This window comes from Petromyzon marinus, chromosome 40 (genome assembly GCF_048934315.1).
Source record: "Petromyzon marinus isolate PM22_M1 ecotype Great Lakes invasive population chromosome 40, UKy_Petmar_22M1.pri1.0, whole genome shotgun sequence".
Classification (NCBI taxonomy): Eukaryota; Metazoa; Chordata; class Hyperoartia; order Petromyzontiformes; family Petromyzontidae; genus Petromyzon; species Petromyzon marinus.
In genome coordinates, this window is record NC_133706.1 from 6,606,112 (window position 1) to 6,628,445 (window position 22,334).

A 22,334-nucleotide genomic window follows, 5' to 3' on the forward strand; every position below is an offset into this window, starting at 1 on the left:
CTGAGGCCTGCGGTGGAAATTCCCCGTTCCCGTTAGTGGGGTTCGAGTCGCTGGCTTATGACATCTACCGTACAACGTCGCGTATCTGACCGTCGAACATCCTCCCTGGGCCAACGAACCGGCCACACTTAATGCATTATATGTGCGTGGTGTGTAACTAATTTTCTCAAATCTGACCTTTTCGCAAACGGTAATTTGATCTTATAATCGCCTATATTTGCCTCCTTTTAAAGCACAGTGAAGCAATGTCCCACGTGTAAAATAGTTTTTGCTTTTATTTTGTCCTGTAACCTATTTGTGCACGGTGCTTGTAACTCATTGTCTATAGAAGTTCACATATCTGACCCTTTCAACTGTCCGCCTATACCTAAGTCACTAGGGAGTTGGATATACAGTTAGGGAAAAAAGTATTTGATACCCTGCTGATCTTGTACGTTTGCCCTCTGACAAAGAAATGATCAGTCTATAATTTTAATGGTAGGTTTATTTGAACAGTGAGAGACAGAATAACAATGAAAAAATCCAGAAAAACGCATGTCAAAAATGTTATAAATTGATTTGCATTTTAATGAGGGAAATAAGTATTTGACCCTTCTGAAAAACATGACTTAGTACTTGGTGGAAAAACCCTTGTTGGCAATCACAGAGGTCAGACATTTCTTGTAGTTGGCCACCAGGCTTGCACACATCTCAGGAGGGATTTTGTCCCACTCCTCTTTGCAGATCTTCTCCAAGTCATTAAGGTTTCGAGGCTGACGTTTGGCAACTCGAACCTTCAGCTCCCTCAGATTTTCTATGGGATTAAGATCTGGAGACTGGCTAGGCGACTCCAGGACCTTAATGTGCTTCTTCTTGAGCCACTCCTTTGTTGCCTTGGCCATGTGTTTTGGGTCATTGTCATGCTGGAATACCCATCCACGACCTATTTTCAATGCCCTGGCTGAAGGAAGGAGGTTCTCACCCAAGATTTGACGGGACATGGCCCCGTCCATCGTCCCTTTGATGCAGTGAAGTTGTCCTGTCCCCTGAGCAGAAAAACACCCCCAAAGCATAATGTTTCTACCTCCATGTTTGACGGTGGGGATGGTGTTCTTGGGGTCATAGGCAGCATTCCTCCTCCAAACACGGCGGGTTGAGTTGATGCCAAAGAGCTCCATTTTGATCTCATCTGACCACAACACTTTCACCCAGTTGTCCTCTGAATCATTCAGATGTTCATTGGCAATATTCAGACGGGCATGTATATGTGCTTTCTTGAGCAGGGGGACCTTGCGGGCGCTGCAGTATTTCAGTCCTTCACGGCGTAGTGTGTTACCAAATGTTTTCTTGGTGACTATGATCCCAGCTGCCTTAAGATCATTGACAAGATCCTCCCGTGTAGTTCTGGGCTGATTCCTCATCGTTCTCATGATCATTGCAACTCCACGAGGTGAGATCTTGCATGGGGCCCCAGGCCGAGGGAGATTGACAGTTCTTTTGTGTTTCTTCCATTTGCGAATAATCGCACCAACTGTTGTCACCTTCTCACCAAGCTGCTTGGCAATGGTCTTGTAGCCCATTCCAGCCTTGTGTAGGTCTACAATCTTGTCCCTGCCATCCTTGGAGAGCTCTTTGGTCTTGGCCATGGTGGAGAGTTTGGAATTTGATTGATTGCTTCTGTGGACAGGTGTCTTTTATACAGGTAAAGAGCTGAGATTAGGAGCACTCCCTTTAAGTGTGTGCTCCTAATCTCAGCTCGTTACCTGTATAAAAGACACCTGGGAGCCATAAATCTTTCTGATTGAGAGGGAGTCAAATACTTATTTCCCTCATTAAAATGCAAATCAATTTATAACATTTTTGACATGCGTTTTTCTGGATTTTTTTTTGTTATTCTGTCTCTCACTGTTCAAATAAACGTACCATTAAAATTATAGACTGATAATTTATTTGTCAGTGGGCAAACGTACAAAATCAGCAGGGGATCAAATACTTTTTTCCCTCACTGTATACGATGTCGTACTGTACAAGCAAGCAGTCAGTTCAAAAAATACGGAGGGCCATTGTGCTTGTATGAATGGCTACCGCTATCCTACTTGCATGGGTCAGCTGTCGTTAATACCCGTAGCGTATGCATTTTATTAAATAAGAGCTGCACTTGAAAACCCAGTGGCTAGGCGAGGAATTTTACAGCTTGTCAATGTTTCATAAGCCGGTTTTGAAAACAGTAACTTAACAGCGTCCATAAACCTACAGTAAGAAGAACTCGTTGGTACGAAATTTGTGAGTTGTCACGAACTAGGATGCGCTTAAACTGTAGCACAACATCATCATCGTCATGTTTGATTTATTCACTGCTAGATGAAGGCATTTCAATTTCACCCCCGTCTCAACTATTTACTCTTATCTCTTGCACAGTGGCCGATTTCATCTCTGCATCGCCGCTCGTGGTAGATGTCAATTTGTTTGTAAGTCCAACTTTTACGCCTACCGATTCCAAACAGCGCAGTCTTCGAGAGAGTCTGGTCCCTTCAACTGATGAAGGCCGCTTGTGTTGTGGCCGAAACGTCGTGATTTTTGTTGTTTTATTTTTTACCTACGTGACTTTACCGAATAGAACCAAAGAGTATGGATCCTTGCAGTCACGAAAGCTTCAAATCTAGAATCCAAACATGTTGTATGGCGTATACACTAAACACGGTGAATGGCTTTAAAAGTTGTATAATAGCCTGTAGATATAGATGCCACTGGTTCTTCATGTTCTGCAGATGTAGATTCCACCACCATCAATTGCGCAGTGGTTTAACTTATGACTCTCGATCAGAAGAGGCAACTGGACATATGAACAGGTTTGTTCGTATCTCTGAAAGTTCGTAAGTCAAATGTTCATTAGTAGAGGAGTCCCTTATTGGAATGTTGCCTTCTATATTATTCAGTAAATTTTTGCAAAAATGCACTCCATCCTGCTCTCACCTGCCTCTCGATTTTAACTCTTTGATCCCATTCCACCATCACGAACTGCCCTGCGTGTACGCACTCCACTGTGTTTTGCAGCTATGTGCCTCTCGAACGCATGCGCTGAATTGACGCGTTGGATGTAACTTTGTTTTGTTAAGCCTGAGTCCAATTTTGCAGCCTTCTATATTAAGTTCTATCATTTCGTGTAATTAATTTTGTCAATTTGTGTTTAGCTTCATTATACTTAATTCTTCAGAACAACGTATACATTTTATCCCTTAAGATCCCAATGCATGACCCAACTGAAAAAGAGTCTTGGGACTTGGTTAAGATTTCCTGGCTAATTAATGTATGCTCAGTATGTTGAACTTCTTTTGCACCGTACGTAGCCAACCGTGCTAATCAGGGGGTGGGCAAGGGGAAAGGACAACAAACTAAACACGAAAATCTATTCCAAAGAAATTCGTTTTCAATTTACAATAAAGGACACAATATAACAAAGGACATTGGTTAGCAAGCACACTGGACCTGCAATTCAGAATCCGCCGGTTCGATCTCCCGGCGCGGCAGTTGAAACAATGGTTCAAGTTTCTTCAGTCGCTTCCGCCCTTGTCCACCCAGCAGTATGAAAGGGGTACACCAATTAGTCTGTCGGAAGGTCGCGTGCGGTGGGGTAAAGTGTGGGTCGACACACCTCTTCCAAGACGTCTGACCAGCGAGGAATAGTGGGCCAAAATGCTTTCTCGAGGAGGGTTCTCTCGAGAGCTCTCTAGTGGAGCCACTATCCGTCAGCAGTGGTCTGAGTAGGAAGTTGCAGGGCTGCATCTTTTACACACGCAGGGACTTAGCCCACGTGACTGTGTGCACTGAGACTTTGCGTAGACTGTTGAGACGGTGGCTGTTAGTGAGCACCTTTTTAAGGGCAGCAGAGCCCACGAGAGGGGTAGGCGTGGATGGCGCCACGCCCGGTCACCTTTGTCTCTCCAGTGTTGATATTTTTCACACGAGACCAGGGTGTACTCATTGACAGCTGAGTAAATTCAGGGGAGGGCCCAGGTTACCTTCGGGTATCAATCACCATTCATGTGTTCCATGGCTGGGAATTAACTCCAGTTGTCAGGTTTGTAGTGCGGAGTGCGAACCGTTGTACCACCCCTTCCCAAACCAATATACACATGGCTATACACACACACGCTTGGACGAACAATGCATTATTGTCTGCGCTTCCAGGATGATTCATTGACGTTTTTAAATGATTAAGTATTGGTTCCTTCTCTGTGTGAGAGTGTTGCTGACTTCCTTTTGACTGTACAAAATAGAAAACCACAAGTTAAAGGAACACTGCATGGTTTCAAACTCACTAAGCAATGGCACAAACACCATCTACTTGCTGGCAGATGGTACATGTGCATTACTGCTTCATGCAATACAATACAGTAAGTATAATGTTTGGATTTATTGTTTTGCCTTTTCCCCAGTGTTATACCAATTGTGCTATCTGTGTTGTGTCCTTTTACGTAGTGTCCATTCGCCCCCAACTACGACCAGGCCTATCCCAACCTCCTCCTTATCAATCCCTGTTGTTTTACTGCATCAAAACTACACTACGTACAATAACCCAATTCTTTATTTCAAATTATTAACATGCTATGTACAATTATATAATTGCAGTCAAGCACCTTGGTAAAGGCGCTATATAAATCTCATTAAGATAATAAGATAATATAACTCTCACAGAGCAGTCCATTACCCTGTGGTAGAGGATGGTCCCGTGGATAGTGATACTATGAGATGCATTTAAGTGATCTCTTATCCTAAGTGGCAGAAATTTCCCACCCGCACTGCTAAAGATGTTCGTCACATAGCAATCCAAACAATCCTAATGTTTTAGATATGTAATCTGGATTTAATTTTTTCCAATTTAAGTGAAAGCTTAATTGAATATGTTTTTTTGTTGTTGTGCGGTCCGTTAGTCGTTGGGCTGAGACCATTAACTCGCTACATTATTGAACAAGGTTGAATCTTGGTTGGCTGAAACCAGGAATAGAAACCATAATTAGTTGAAAGAGGCTGACGCAGTTGGAGATATTTTGAAGGCTGTGTCGGCATAATTTCTGACATCTCCAACTGTTATCGGGGGCGAGAAGACACAGTCGGGTGAAAAGTACCAGGCTTTAGCAGCGCAGGGCACAAAGGAGGGTGGTGACGTGAAAGTAGTTAATGCACTGCGCTGTCAACCTGGAAACTAGATGTTTGATTCCTGACCAGAGTTATCGTGATGTCTGAACTGGTCATGGATGTACTCCTTCACCTACCCACACTGCCCAGCGTGGTGAAGTACGGTGAAACAACCCCCATTTACCAACATGGCATGGGGAGACCTTTAATTCAGTGGTGGATTGACGAAAGGGCTGGTAAATTATTTAACGCGAACCACGTTATATAATTTTCACCAACGTATCGTTGGCAACGCACAACGGCTATATAATTATCGCAGTGTACCCCTCATCCAGCAGTGGATTGACAAACGGGTTGCACGTGCACCTAGTACACCTCCTTATCAGTCATAGCAGCCTTCCGAAAATAAAATAAATGAAAAAAATAGTTTTTTCCATCTTGGCCTCCGCTACATGGTAGTGAGTGAGCAGGCCTTCATGTTGGCATGTTGATTAGAATCGGCGGATAAGCGGTTTGCAAAATATTACTTGTTACAGCTAATTCATCATGGGTAAAATTAACTATTAGTCTTAGAAGCACTCGCCTGAAACTCACACTGAACAGAGCCAATAGAATTTTGTCTTACGTTATTTATTTGTATTTTTAACAGTAACAGCAGATAATAGACCCGCAGTATATGAACATATCGATATGTACTGGGGGGGGGGGTGGAGATTTAGACCATCATCAGCAGTGACCTATGGAATGAGAAGCATAGGAGAAAGAGCAGGGTAGGAGGGTAATTTTTTATCATACTTCGCCATGCTCGGCATTGCAGGTTGGTGAAGAAGGTGTCCCAGGACCGCTACAAATGTCACGCGCCACTGATGTTAGCCGTGGCAGGGAATTGGACTTGGGTTGCCAGCTTCATAAGAGGCAAGGTGCTACCTCCATCTTTCTCCTTCGCACTCCTCCAACATCACACCCTGTACTGCCAAACCTCTTTGAAAGCTGGTGGGCCTGTCACCCCCTCGGTGTGGAACTCTTATCCCTTTGCACATCCGCAACATCAAATGCACTTTGACTTCCAAGCAACATCTAAAGGTCTCTATCTGTTTTGGGTCAGGCTTTCGAGCAGCACTGAGCTTGGCTCAGCGCCTCTTGAGTTGTTGACTTGTCTGCCAAATCTGGGTCTTTATAAATGTCATTATTATAATACCGATGGGAGATCGAGTCAAGTCAACAATGAGTCAATAAAGGGGTGCCCAGGTCCTCCTGCATTTATTCACCGATCACTGACACAACCCTCTCCCCAATTAAGTGATGCACAGGTAAACTCCACTTATTTACGGCCCAATTACCCGCGACTTCCACTAACCTCGGCATCAAAATTACCATTTTATCCGTGTCACTCTTAATCCTATTATCCGTGATTTTTTTATGATGTTATAAATATCTTCAAAAAATCAAGACACAATAAAGAGAGGTAACGTAGACGAACGATCGTGCGTGCATATACGTGGATTTCTGTTACACTGGGTCTCACTTTAGTACCCCAGAAGGATGATGGGTTGAGTCAACCCACAATGAGGAATTGAACTTGCAACCTTCTGATTGCGAGCCACTCGCTCTCCCGCTCAGCTACCTTGCCAGTTATACTGTACACAAATACTCATAAACATGTACACACAAAGACACAGCTCCCCCATATAGCCTTGATAGACTGTTGGGGCAAGTGTTGTTCGCGAGCACCTATGAAGGCCGGCACAACACACGATGGGGTGGGCGGCCAGCACCACGCCCGACCGCCGTTGTCTCCCCAGTGGCGATGTTTACTACACACCGCACCAGGTGCTCATTTGAGGCTGAGTCGACCTAGGGGAGGCCCAGGACCGGTTCAGATAACTGTCACCGGTGTTGGCCGTGAGCAGGAATCTAACTTTGGTCACCGGTTCTTAGCGCAGCGCGCTAACCGCTGCACAACCGCTCCCCATATACATACAAACACACACCCACACTAACACACGCTCTCAGGGTTCAAGGTGCTGGGGTACGTGTGCTGGTCATGTGATTTAACTCCTTCCCGCTGTACTGCACAGAGACCGCGCTGGACCCGTGCATCGCAAAACACACTTTGTAGCAGTGAGCATTGGTGCTGATGAGTCCTAATAAGGACGAGACGGGTCCGCAGTTTGTCTCTCTCTACATCGCCGGTGCCTGTCAGTCAGTCACATTTGCTCAAATGTTTTTTTTTTCATGGCCACCCTAAGACAAGAAGATCACATTTCAATTCTTCAGGAACTGCCGATCGTTTTTTTGCATACTGCACAGAGCCTACGTCCTTTTTTTTACGCTCGTTTTTGTGCTTTTGAAACCTTTGGTTTTCCAGTCTGCACTACTTTATTTTGTTATCATTCGGATTTCTCATCATTTACAGACCGGGTTAACGTGTGTGTGTGTTGGTGGGGGAGTATTATGTGGGGAGCTTGTAGCGTAGCGTGTTAGTGTGCCGCACTACGAACCTGGCGACCCGAGTTCGATTCCCGATCACGGCCAACAGCAGAGACGATTATTTGAACCGGTCCTGGGCCTCCCCTAGATCGACTCGGCCTCAAATGAGTACCTGGTGCGGTGTGTAAACATCACCACTGGGGAGACAAAGACGGCCGGGCGTGGTGTTGGCCACCCACCCCCTCGCCGTGCCGTTCTTCACAGGTGCTCGCTAACAGCACTTTCCCTAACAGTCTGTTAAGGCCATACAGGGGATCTTTATCTTTTTTTTTGTGGGGGGGGGGCATTACTAGCGATGTGTATGGACTGCTGACCCTTCCGCCCTCACTGCCGCCTGTCACACTTGCATCCCAAGCACCTTGACTGATTTACAGAGCGCTGCTGATGCACGTTACCACGTAGGGTTAGCTGAGCGCACTGACATTTAATCATTAAGTTTGCTTTGTATTGCTGTGAGCGACATCCTTGCGCTTTTGGGGGATGGGGGTAAGGGGAGGGGGTGTCGGTGGGTCCTACATTGAAATCGATTGTATGACCAACGTGGTGAAGTATGGTCAAGTAACTCGTCACGCCGCATGATGTGAGGACACCCCTCAAGCGGCTGTGTGTGTGTTATATCACCTGGTCATGCGTGGAGGTTCCTCACGCGTAGCTTCCGACACTTGACGAGATCGGTCGTGTTCCTTGCGACTTGGTTTTAGGTGCGCTATGGAGTGAACTTTGCTGCCTCTCTCGCGAGACTTCCATTGTCCATGGGAAAGCTCGTTTTGGCCATCTTGGTGAAGTATGGTCAAAAAACCACCATGACCGACTGACATTGCATGGTTTGGAGGCCTTCATCCTACTGACTCAGGGCTGCTGCCACTGGAGATGATTAACTGCTCCTCCTGTACTCTTATTTGAGCAGGGAACCACAAGTGTATTTGAGCCAAAATAATACCCACCTCGACAAAATACATTAGCAGACAACGTCCCCATCATATATCCGTCTTTTCCATGGGAGTGCATAATTTGAGCAGCATTGAATCAACGCGAGCAAATCTCCTGGACCGCTTTCAACACATTTATGTAGTGTCTCATCAGCAGAGTCCAGGCTTGCTTGAATCAATACTGGCGGACTGCCAGATGTTACTGGCAAAGGACCTCTCTCTACGATACGGGGAGCCCTCATACGAAACCTCAGCTTTGAGTTCAATGGAATAGTGGCATGGGTGGAATGTCTCCCACGTTCATCCCGGCCTAGCCAGCCGACACTTTGTTTCACAATAACTCGCGCGCGTCACTAAATGCCGGAACAAATTCGGTACCAGTTTAGAAATATTTCCTGGTGAGTAATGTCGCTGCGTAGGGTTTTCGCGGTTTTGGCTGTTGTGCAGCTGAACCCTAGGAAGTGTGTTTTTTTTCGAGGGTGTTATAGCCACTTTGTCGAGCTGTCATTTGTGTACGGGCCAGGTCGCTTCTGATAAAATAAGCGAAATCGCTCGGTGGGCTTTACCTGATGAACGAAACAAAATTGTTTAGTTTTATTTGTATTTTTTTATCAAGTGATTTGTTTGCCTTTCTGAATACTTTCAACTGCTATCACGTGTTTTTTTTTTTTTACCCCGTGCACCTACTGGACATCTGTGAAAAATACCACCGTATTCCTCCAGTATAAATACGTTTTCTGATTCCGATTTTGTTCGGTGCGATGTCTGACGTTTCGCTCTGTGCCGGGAGCTTCTTCAGGAACCGAATTGCGAGGTTCACCGAGAGAGAGACACGAAAGGCGCTGATAGGGCATTTGAATGTGAGCTCTGTCACTAAACCTTGGGTAACAAAGAAATATATATTCACGCGTTCCTCTAGTCAAGGAGCATAAACTATCATCACGCAAAACTCCGGTGGTCATCCTTGTGGCAGCGGCTTTTGGCTGGCCATCGAACAAAGACGGTGGTCACCGCATTGCGCGCTTTCAGGTGCGCTTGTCGCCGTCTGGAACGCTCTGCCTTCCGATATTTGGAGCCTACTGGAGCCATGCACTTTTAAATGATCTAGATTGAAAAAGTAATTTCCTGATAACTGCTTTTTTTGTTTAGTTGTCCTTCCCCCCGCACCTCCGATTAGCACGGTTTGTTACGTACGGTGTCAAAGAAGTTCAACGTAACATACATACAACCCGTTAGTTGCTGTTTGACAGAGAGCTCTTATGCGCTGGTTACAAAGTTACTTGCCACTCCAGAGTTTAAAGGAGCATGATAATGTTTTCGCATTGACATCCTTCTCCATAGTCGGCCGACTGAAGGATTCGGCTTGGCGGAGAGTGTATTGGATTCCCCAAATGTTTCTGTTCATTAAAATTGTTAATTATATGTATATGCACCGGGCTTATTGCAGGGGTGTGTGGAGGGCAGCGCGGGAAGATTTGCTGTTGTACTCTACTTATAATACCCCCTTGCCTGTACTCGTTGACCAGCCTGTACTGGCAGGCATGGCGAAGGGTGGCCAAGTAACCCTGACGACCCGCATGGCGTGGAGAGGCCCTTATCCAGCAGTGGATTTGACTAAAGTGCCATACTTGTGCACACCATGGGGCGCAATGGTAAGCACACTGCGCTATCGTCTTGAGTTCAATTCCCAGCCACGGCTAACGTCAGTGGCAAATCCTTGGGCCCACACCCCTACTCACTCCTTCGCCAACGCGCCTTGACCAGCTTGGTGAAGTATGTTAAAAAAAACCCCTCTTGACCGACGTGGCATGGCAAGGCCTTTATCCAACGGTCGGTTGAAACGGACTGAAAATTATTGTTCGTTATTTTTATTGAGAATTTACCGCCAATGACATCATTGCAGCATACGTTTGTTTTATTGTAATCTACCACTGCTATAGTCAGCTGAGCGCCACGTGGTGTTAGGAAACGGTCCCGGAAGATGAAACCACAGAGCCACTTCTAGAGTGGCTTCACTCGGCCTTTGTCCGCCAACACGAGAGAGCGCTGTTGCATGCACTGTAAACAGTGATTTCTCATTTTTCGTAAAACACGGCATTAAAAGTCGGATTTATGATATCAGCCCGGTTACCAATCACAGAGCCGAGATCTGGTTGTGCAATTAATTTGCCCGCATGTTTATCCGCGTCTTAAGATGTAGGCGTGTCGGGTCGATTGTCACGTGGTGACCATTACCCTGGGAGGCGGGGCGAGTGGGAGCATGCTGCCTCCTGCTGTGTGTCAACGGAGAGTACTTGTAGGGTTCTCGGAGGTAGCTCTGTGGTATCCGCTTCCCTCGGCTATCTTCTTTTGAATAGATTATTCGTCTCGTGTGAGATGATGGCAATCTGGATACAGGTTTGACTTGGTGCCTTGGTCACTAAGCCTGGAAAAATAACACACTCATGCGTTTCTCCATAACTTGTTAGTTGCCGTGTGACAGAGATCGCTTATGCACTGGTTACAAACTTAGTTGCCACTCCAGAATTAAGGGAGCATGGTAATATTTTCGGATTGAGGAGTAGCGATCATCATCTGTTGACAGTCCAGAAGTCTTGTTGGTAATTTCACATTCTTATTCTGGGGACTGGTCTAGTCATAACACAAGAACTCTTTACTTTACACAATGTGGTTCTCATTTGATCTGCTTTTGAGAGATGATGATGATATTATTATTCTGGTAAAATCATAGGAATATAATGGCTTGAACTTAACTTGGTAAGATTAACATCTTTGACATGTTGACCTTTCACAACGCCAGCCGCTAATGACAATAATAATAATAATGTGGCATGGAGTGTCTAACTCGCTTCAGCATCTCAAGATACTGTCGGACGCAGCCATAATGAACATAAACAGCATACTTCAAGTCAAAATGAATAGTAAGCCAATCAAAACAAAACCATGACCTGGGCAGATTTATGGGTGGTGTGAGACACACACACCATGCCCAAGCCACCCCGAGCCACCCCACACATGAAGCAACGCTGAATGACACCGATGCATTGCAATTTTAAAAAAATCAGAATGAAACCACGAGAGAGCTCTTTTCTTGCCTGTTACAGATGGCGTGAAAAATCAATGGCCGTTTGGTTAATTTGTGCCGTTGTTTGGGTATGCCGCACCATCGCCATACGGTTGTGGATTTGTAATCATAAATAATTGTTATTTCTATATCCAGGAAAGGCACACTGAAGCCAATGACTTGGGAGGTTTTTCGGGAGAGTCCTGCCTTTCATTTTAATTTTACTAAAGGGAAGGGAGTTTCACAAAAATATAGAGTATGTAACCCACCAGAATCAGGTTAGAATCAGAATATTTATACTGGAAGAATTCCATGAGCTATAAAGCTCTTTTCCAAACCTGACCACCACAGTTGCTGGGCTCCAGGCATGTGCCACCACAGGCTTGAATGTTTGTCCATCGTAAGGCGGCTGTTAATGATCAATGAGGTGATTTTTTGAGGTGTCTGTTCGCCACTGTCAACAAAGTCCCTAACGGTTTAGTGTCATTTTGGTTTTGATAACCTGTCACCCATGTACTGCGGCTGTCAGTCTTTTTCTATTTTGACAGTTTTGCAATTGTATGCTCTAAATACTGAACTCGTGAAGACATGCAAATTTTAAATGCACATTAACACAGGTCTGCATTCATAAGCCGAGTAATTAAGTGTTTCGCTTCATCACCTAATGACCCTTTTCATTTCCTCTTTACAGGATATTTCCGCAAAATGTGAAGGAACGCAACTTGAAACTGACAAAAAATTTATTTGGTACAAGACAACGGAAACTACCGAAGGAATGTGGATTGCGTAGCAGAAATCTCTTTAAGCCAATGTGCCAAACGTGCTCTTGAAGTTTCATCCGCAAACGTTGAAGGTTCGGAATGAATTTCGCCAAGACGATCAACTCTTGCTACCCTTGCTGGGATGCTAGCCGCACAGTATCACAATGGAGCCCCGCATGCCCGTAGCCGAAAGGTTTCTTCCAGGATTTTGAATTTCCTCTTCTGGTGATGGTCGTACGTCGGGAAGGAAATACCCGAATTGTCGAGGGCAATGCGGAGGTGCCAACAAGCACTCGATCAAGAGGGAGCTCGCTGGATTTAAATGCGGACTGCACTCCCTGAAATAATGCTGCACAAAAAGAGTTTTGCATCGGTCACGAAAACTTTCGAATGACAGGCACCACCGCCCTTTTTTCCTCCGCCTGGGCGGTTAAACGCTTAAACAATCCAAGAAACAAATATTGCACAAGCAAAACGAACAAACTAACAAACAAGAAGCCGCACGTGCGCACGCAGTTGCGTGTTTTCGTGGACAAAACAAATTAACAAAATGAGTGGGCGATTGGAAGATGGCCTGACGGGCCACGCCAGAACTCGGCGGGAGCCCGCGTTGGGGCCTACCGAAGGCTCGAGGCCCGGTGACGGCTCGAGGGCCTGGGCAGGCCCTACCGCGGGCGGCGTCGAAACAGGAAACGCTTGCAAACGGTCGCACAGGGGCACCGTCAAAGTTGCATTGGTGGGAGGGCTGAGGTCGGGCGAGAAGGAAGCTGGGCTCTGCCCCACGACGGGGACGTCATCGCCGTCGGCCGGCCGGGGCCGCCACTGGTCAGAGGGTGGGCAGCGTGACGCCGATCGGCCGCACACGCTGTGCGTCTACCCCGGGGCGCTCGCCACGGACACGGTCGCCTGGCCCGTGGTCGCGACCCAAGACACGACAGCGGACGCCATCATCGAGGTGCTGACCCGCAAGCTCAGCCTGGATCCGACCAAGCGCTACGTCCTTGCAGAGGTGCCCTGATCTGTTGTTGTTGTTGTGCTGCTACACCTCCCCCCCCCCTCGAACCCTTCCGTTCCCTGGCGTCTTTTCGTGTGTGAGTCTGCGCTTTTGAGATGTTTGTTACGTTGTGGGTGCGTTACAAACGTAACATGTTGTGTATTTTACCCCCAATTTGTATTCCATTTCTTCTATTTCAAGAACCCTATGTATGAGATATTTCCTCTTTGCTGGTGCTATTTGTTTCTGGCCGCTGGTCCTTTTGGGACTTCGGGCCTTCGCTCAGCAACCATGATAAGCTGAAGCATCCGTTCATAATCTGTGTAGAGCCGTGTGTAACGGTGTTTGTTTGACAATTGCCCCACTGAAGCAGATAAGATAGAACTGCTTCTGAAACTCATTAATAGCGATCATTTTTATTTACATTTTATGGAGGAGCACTTTTCCACGTGTTGTGCTACAGAGAGAAATGTTTGTTGCATGACGGTCAAACATTGTTCATTCTCAGAGCTTGAATTTAGTCAAACTAAGTGAAAATACAAATGTAATATTATGGGGTTTTTTGTGCAGTTATTGGTGAGCATCAACTTGCGAGGATTGAGGATGTTACCTGATCACGGGCGGCTGATACTCGGATTCCAGGATCTCAGTGGTGCCAACCGGAGGCCTTCGCGGTGCCCCCCACCAACCAATGGAGGCGGTGCTAGGTTCATCGCAATGTTAAATAAACCACTGAAATTGTTGTTGCGTTGTACTCTATATAGATTTGTGCAGCCTTTGGTGACCCCCGGTCAATTGAAAATGTGACTACTAACCTTGGTCTCGTGAGTTCTCACTTGTTTAAACAAATTAAACTTAACGAAATTAACTTGAAACATTTTGTGCTACATGCAGCAGAATCCGAATCGGGATGTTTATTTATATTGGAGGAATCCGATGAGCTGTAAAGCTCTTTTTCACAGCTGGAAAGGGCTTATATTTAAAGTATCTCGCCAGAACTACCGCAAACTGATAACATTATAAAGAAAAAAAAAGCCACAGCGTTTACAAAAAAAGACATTTTTGCAAAAATGCAAACACGTTCCGATAAATAAACCGCGCAAGATGCGCTTGCGAGCTGGGGGAGCAGTGGCACTGTGCTATGAACCTTAGCCACCTGAGCTCGATTCCTGGTCACGGCTTATGTCCGTTGCAGGTGGAGTCGACCTGGGTTGGTATATCACCTAGGTTGACTCGGCCATAAATGAGTACCTGGCAGGGGGAGGCAAAGGCGACCGGGCGTGGATACTGATCACAGCACGCCACTTGTGTGCCGCGCCGGCCTTAATAGGTGCTCGCTAATGGCAACTTGCCCCATAAGTGTGGGGGATCTTTGCTTGTGTGTGGTGCTCTTGAAATTGAGTACGAAACTGAAACTTAGTAATCAGCTCCAATATGATTTCCTTTTTAAGCGAGTCCAATTCTTTTTTTCTGTGGTTTGGAAAAAAAAAAGCACAGTTCGTTCACCACAACTAAACCACGTTTATTGATAATGATGGCATTTGAGCGTATTAGGAAGGTAGGTTTATCTAAAACCTTCACTACCCTTGCAGCTCACAATTAAACGTACCGATGTGTTTTAAATTGAAGCTATGCACTTTTAAATCTAGATTTAAAACTCATTTCTTTAGAACTGCTTTTTGTGTTCAGTTTGTTGTCCTTCCCCGCGCACCTCCGATTTGCACGGTTGGCTATGTTCAGTGTGAAAGAAGTTCAACATACATACAAGTCTGTGTTTTCCCCATTTTTTTAAAATTGCCTTTTACACTGACATTAAAACTGTGCTAACATGAAGAAACGTATTTTTCGCACTGCAACTAGTAGTGCATCACCCCATATCCGAGCATGGCCCTTGAGAATAAACCCCCACACCCGCTTATGAAGATACGTCAATATCATATACAGCATCTGTTTAATCGCACTCATAGCGCACCTCGCGTTTGTTAGTTTCCCACGCGTCAACGGATGTAATCTTAGCGCTGTGTAATAACCTTCGTTAGCTGCAAATTCTCGTTAACACTAAATAATTATTTGCGTCGTCGTGCGGAACATTAGTAACATATTAGCGAGGCAAACAATGTGTCCTTAATATATCTATCTCTCCGCATGAAAAAAACGACAAATATTTTTCATAAAACCCATCGGGCCAACGGCCTCCTGGGAGTGCATCATATCAGCAGCATTGATACGGTGCAAGCGAAATCAGGACCGGTTTCAACAGTGTCTCATCAGCAGACTCGGGCTTGCTTGAATTGCTGCTGGGGAACTGTCCGATGTAATAGGCAAGGGCCCTTTATTTAAGATGTGGGTTCTAGTTCGAAGCAAAATTATATAATCCATAACACAAAGTAATCATCATTGAAGTTTTTCTTCGATTGGTGCTGTATGGAGGCTGTACTCATTTATTTTGGATGTATGTTGAACTTCTTTCACACCGTACGTAGTCAACCATGCAAAACGGAGGTCTCTTATTTTGTTCAGGAATTCTGTAGCTCTGCTGTAAATAATGTTCAACTCGGCTTTCACAACCTTGTGCAACTTGTACTTGACTTCCTCTTGAAGAGTGGCCTTCTGGAGTCCCTTTCTCGTTTAATCCATCTTCAGTCGACTATGACTGGACTTTTCAGAAATATAAATGGCGTTTAGCAGTCAGCTAATTGATATGTCCAGTTATTTATAGATACTCTTTTGAAATAAACATATGCATGCCAAATGCATTGCAACGTGCTCATATCTACACAACATTTGCTGCTTGATTTCACAGTGCTCGTCGCACATCAATCTAACCGGAATATTTGAAATCTCAGAGCAGGCTTGTGGTGAGGACTTTGATTCAGCAGTGAATAGATCATGACCGAAGTTTACGCTGATGATTGTCAACAAACGGTGAGACGACACACACGCGCATGTGTGTGTTTGTGCGTGGAGCGGCCGTGTAGCGGTTAACGCACTGCGCTACGAACCCGGCGAGCCGAGTTCGATTCCCGCTCACGGCCAACACCGGTGACGATTATCTAATTCGGTCGTGGGCCTCCCCTAGGTCGACTCAGCCTCAAATGAGTACGAAGAAGGCCACAGCGCCGGCCTCCATAGGCACTACTCCCGAACGACACTCGCCCCCGACACTCTGTTAAAATTCTAGATTTCACTCCAGCGCTGTCCTCCAGACAGTCTCGTCCCTTCACCTGATGAAGGCCGCTTGTGTTGTGGCCGAAACGTCGTGATTTTTGTTATTTTATTTTTTACCTACGTGACTTTACCCAATAGAACCAAAGAGTATGGACTCTGTTAAAAGGCTATACGGGGGGGGGGGGGACCTTCGTCCCGGCGTCTCTCCCGCGTCGCAGGTGCGCGAGTCCGGCGGGGAGGAGTGGATCCTGGACGCGTCGGAGCGCCCCGTGCGTCGCATGATGCTGTGGCCACGATCCGCCCTCCGCGAGTACGGGCGGCGGGGCCCCGGCTCGACGGGGCGCTCCTCGACCTCGCCCACGACCACGACGCCGCCGCCGCCCCCGCTGCTCCCCGCGCAGCCGCCGCCACCGCTGTCGTCTTCGCCGCCATCGCCGCCATCGCCGCCGCCGCCGCCATCGCCGCCGACGTATTTTTCGGAGTCGCCGCCGCCGCCGCCGCCCCTTCCGCCGCTGTCGCCGCGCGTGCTCTCGTCGTCCGACTACCGCTTCCTGCTGCGCGAGCAGAACGTGGACGGCTCGATCCAATACGACAGCACGCACGCGTGGGTGCAGGTGAGCAGGGCGGCGTGCGCGATCGTGCGGGCCGCGGGCGGGGTGGGGGGGGAGGGAGGGCGGGCGGGCGGGCGCAGCGGCGACACTTGCGCCTCACGCCCAAGAGTTGCCCCGGGTTTTCGATTCCCGATTTTCGGGCCCCCGTTCCGCGTGGAGTTTGTACGTGCGTAGGTACGTACGTTGAACTTCTCTCGCACCCTACGTAGACAACAACCGCGCTTGTCGGAGGTGTGTTCTCCCCCCCCACCCCCCCCACCCCCCCCACCCTGTTCCGCATGGGTTTCCATCAGGTAATCCAGTTTCCTCTGGTAAAAAATAAAAAAACAGTGGAAATTATATTGGCCAAAACATCCCAATACTGAAAAATTGACTCAATTTGGATTGCACACAGCAGTAACATCGCCCCCTCCGCCTGCCAAAACTTGGCTGGCTTTCGCAGAGACTTTGTGAGGCTTTCCTGGGTAAACGAGCATAATGCTAATTGGCAGCGTTTGCATTACAGCTTGTAAAGTTGCAGTGAATAAAAGTACTTAGTTATTTTGATTGACTGAACTGCAATTGATCAACCTGTAAGTGATCTTGTTTCGTACTGAAAGTACAGCAAAGTACGAGCAGAATACAGTTGTGAACTGCAAACTTGTGAGAAACTTACACAGGTATCGCTCGATTCACGACCGTTCGGTTTTTACGACATCTCGCGCCAACGCAATTGACAAATTGTGGGCGCTTTTTCGACGGACGGGATAGAATTTCCGCGTGAGCAAAGTTCCGCGACGGCACGCGCCACGAAATCGTCAAGCAAGAAGCCACCACCCCGGAAGGCTGCGTCCTCCATCCGCGAGAGTGTTACGGTGTCCCTGCAGTGACGCCTCCACGTCGCCTTTCCAGCCATTCCAATGTTCGCACATCTTTTGGTGAGTTCCGTAAACGGGTGAATTATTTTTGTTTTAAATGTATTATTCAATCAAGAAAGTGAGCCCGCTATGGTCATGTCATGAGACTAATATGGGACTTGTTTGGAAAAGCAGATTATGCGAGGCACAGTGCCTGATTCACGTGCCCAAGCAAGACCAAGGATGACACGGATAGATAACATCAAAGCATGGAAGAGGCTCACGCTGGAACAGACGATGAGGCTAGCAGAAATCAGAAGTCGGTGGCGAAAGATTGCCCTTGGTGCGGCCAACCCTCGGATCGAGGATGGCTGAAGACAAGACATTTTTATATTTGTGTTGTTTATTATTTCGTGTATTCTGAATAGTGATATAGGTGTGTGCATGTTTTAGATTGTGAGTACAGTTGGAATGACTATCCCACGGAAAAAGACATTCCGATTCGAGAAATGTCGTTTTTTGCGTGTGTTCTTTTGTAGAACTCATCCCTTTTGGTGAATCGAGGGTTATCTGTGTTGCGATAATCGTCGTAACGGACAATCGGTATCGTATCATACGGTGGAATGTGACGCAGCGGCTTGCCGATGTATGTAACGACCACGAGGCACATTGGCGTCTCGCTGTGTAGGTGGTGCTAACAAACAATACGTAAATACGATTCCTCGTATTCTTAGCTCTTTCGGTAAAGTCGCGTTGAAGGGAAACAATAAAGTAATAAAATATATATAAAACAATAAAAATTTACGACGTTTCGACCACAACGCAAACGGTCATCATCAGGTGTGAAAAAACCAACGGAAAATGTTTCTTGCCGTTGGTTTTTTCACACCTGATGGTGACCGTTTGTGTTATGGTCGAAAAGTCGTAATTTTTTATTGTTTTATATATATATTTTATTATTTTATTGTTTCCCTTCAACGTGACTTTACCGAAAGAGCTAAGAATATGAATTACTGCAGTCACGAAAGCTTTAAACGATTCCTCGTGTTTTGACGGGCGCATGAACGTTCAGCCCAGGTCGGGGGGGGGGGGTCGCCTCGGTAGGTTCACGTCGACGGTAGGTCTCTGGCTCCTCGGACACCTCGACCACCAAGGCTCGCTTCTCGATTTAAAATAAACACGTTCCTCGTCGGGCTGCCGGTAAAAAGACTTCCCTCGGCTGAAAAGTCAGCCAAGAACCCCCCACTCGCTGTGAATGTCAGAATATTTATATATACTGGAGGAATCCGATGAGCTATGAAGCTCTCTTTCACAGACGTCCAGTTGTGGTGGCTAAGAACATTACAGAAACAAACAATACCAACACACATGATAGGAGTGCATACAAGAAAGGTAAACAAATCGCCTAAACACAAACAAATATCAACTAAACCATCCCCATTCTACCAGACAAAGCCCACTGAGATATTAACTTATTTTTCATATCCAACTATAAATGTCCATCATTTGGACATTTGAAGCAATTGGCGGGACCCCGGGGTCCCATCACTACCCCGGGGTGGGAAAAACCGCGTAGCGACACGAGTCTTTGTTGCCTTACCGACAACAAAACTAGTGTCAATCGATTGGCCTCGTCGAGAGCTACTCGGGGCACTAAGTTTCGTAAAAAGTTGAAAAATTACATGAACACGTTAAATTCACTGCGGGGGCGGGCTCGCCTTGGCAAAGAAGCTGAGGGTCGACGGCTGACCGGAGGGCGACTGCGGGCGGACGCCCCCCGGGGCTTGCGTTTGGCCGGTGGGGTGGCGCCCATCGTGTTGATCGCCGCCTGCTGCTGGCGCTTGTTGGCACGAGTCTGGGCGGGCGGTGCTTTGCTGTCGTCGTCCAACTCGGCGACGAGATTGGGCGGGATGGCTGGATAGTAGTCGAGGCAATCGGCGGGGATCGAAAAGTACTTCTTGGCGAGCGACTTGAGCTTCTTCGTGGTGATGGTGCCAACAGGCGCCGTCTGCAGCACGACGGGAAGCTTTTTCTGCGCGGCTTGGCGGATCGACGTGACGCTGGGGCCGAAGAGATCGGGATCACGAGTGGGCGGACTGAAAAATAATAATTATTGACCTGATTTTTGCGGGACCCCGGGGTCCTGCCAAATGATTGATTTATAGTTGCAAAATCATCTAAATAGTTTAAAAGTGTGAGCGTGGAGCATCGTGCCACTTGGCCTGAGCCAAATGCCGAACGCTGCTCTGACGAAGGGCCATCCTGGATAACTTCATACGTAGGTTTTCACGGCCAATGCCTTGATATAAGAATTGGTTTCTTTTGGGTGAGGTTGCGTAGGTTTAATTGCAATGTCTTTCACGTGTGAGCCGAGATTTTGTGAACACCTGATGATGCTGGATGTAATGCCCAGCGAAACATTGTCAAACATTGTTAAAATGTTGCTTTTGACATTCTGATTTGCTGAAAAACCAAATAATTTGCAATATTTTTCCACGTCACAGCATGATGGTATTGGTTCCGTCCTTTGGCCGGGGGGGTTGTAGTACTTTTTTTACATTATACCTACACAATCTGACTCAAAAGAAACTAACTATGAATCGGCGGTCCTGGAATCGACTTAGTTGGGTGGTCAAGGTCGGGGTCATTTGTACGTTGGGGTCGTACGAGGCAGCGTCGACATTGTTGAAACCGATGTCAACCTACGTCACCCGGCTCCATGGGAGCGGTGTCTCGCATGCAGGCCCTGCGGTATCACCGGCGTTTGGGAGTTAAAGCGATCTGCATTGCGGGAGATTTAAAAATAAAGACAACCGCCCACCATGGTTTGATCCTTTGATTACAAAGCTCATGAAAACTAGGAACAAGGCTTGGGCATGTGCTCAGAAAAGTAATTTGGTCAATGACTGGCTAGAATACAGGATTTTAAGGAATAGATACGTCAAAAAAATACGGCATGCAAAAAATGCCTACTTTTCCTCCCACTCTCCTGGAATCACATGGAAATGCCAGGATTTTCTGGAAAATAATCAAATGTATCGAAAAGGCATCCAAAACAGACAATCTGCCCGCTGAGCTTAACCGAAATGGGGAATATTTTTCAGATCCCAAAAAATAGTTGACAATTTTAACCTTCATTTTTCTGAAGCTGGTAATCTTTTTTATAATGTATTGGGAGTCACCCCTGCTCATGCAAATTCCTACACCCTGTCCAAACATTAAACGAATTTAGTTTCCAGCCAATCCACGAAAGTGATGTTCTGAAACAAGTGTCCTACCTCAAAGGGTCCTCCTCTACCAGAGCAGATAGTATTCCCATCTTTGCTCTACTAACTGTTGGTCACCTAATATACAAACCTATAGCCCATATTTTCAACCTGTCCATCAAAGAAGCATCAGTTCCTCTAGAATGGAAACATTCCTATGTCCGTCCAATTCACAAAGGGGGCCCTAAAGATGATCCAAATAGCTACTGACCTATCTCAATTTTGTCCCCGTTGATGAAAATTTTGGAAAAATTATTGACCTACCAAATTAGCAGTTTCCTGTCCAACAATCTACTACATCTAAAACAATCTGGGTTCCGAAAAAAATACAGCACCACATCTGCTGCATTAGACTCTCTGAATCACATTTACAGTAGCCTTGATAATAAGCAGTACTCTGCCTGTGTTTTTCTAGACCTGTCCAAAGCTTTTGATACAGTAGATTACAACACCCTGCTTAGTAAACTAAGTTGCCTTGGTTTTTCCAAAAACCCAGTAAAATGGTTACAAAATTACCTCTTTTCTCGCACCCAAACTGTATTCACAGATGGTTGGAGGTCAAACAGTGTTAAGATAACAAAAGGGGTTCCACAGGGTTCCATCCTCGGTCCCCTTTTGTTCTCTCTTTATGTCAATGACTTGGGCACTGACCTGGATCATTCCAGGGTAAATCTTTTTGCAGATGACACGATACTGATTACTTCTGGCCGCTCTCCGGATGACGTGATTACTAAGCTACAGGGTGATTTCAACAAACTACAACATCAGCTAGTTGCTCTTAAACTAGTCCTGAATACCTCCAAAACGAATTTATTTTTCCCCAATTACATTCCTTAAATAATTATCAAATAGAGCAAGTCAAGATCTATAAGTAGCTTGGGGTCATCCTGGATTCAAAACTGAATTTGAAGATCACATTGATTATATTGGTAAAAAGACAAAAATAAAAATTGGTTCTCTGTATCGATACAAGCACTGCTTCCCCCCAATGTTCCGTTTGGAATTGATAAAAGCTACCATACTGCCTCTACTTGACTACTGTGACATCGTGTATATATCAGCCCCAAGTACTATACTGAAGAAGCTTGATTCCATCTATC

General features: G+C 46.3%; 1 protein-coding gene across 2 annotated transcripts in view; it reads left to right on the forward strand.

The window, feature by feature from the left end:
• LOC116950796 (unconventional myosin-IXb-like) overlaps positions 1–22,334 on the forward strand; it is a 103,801-nt gene that overhangs the window by 2,859 nt on the left and 78,608 nt on the right. For both annotated transcript variants that reach the window (XM_076073067.1, XM_032968870.2), the window contains exons 2-3: positions 12,290–13,368; positions 16,740–17,135. In XM_076073067.1, coding sequence (XP_075929182.1) covers positions 12,910–13,368; positions 16,740–17,135 — 855 coding nt within the window. In that variant the 5' untranslated portion in view covers positions 12,290–12,909. The remainder of the gene's footprint in view (positions 1–12,289; positions 13,369–16,739; positions 17,136–22,334) is intronic.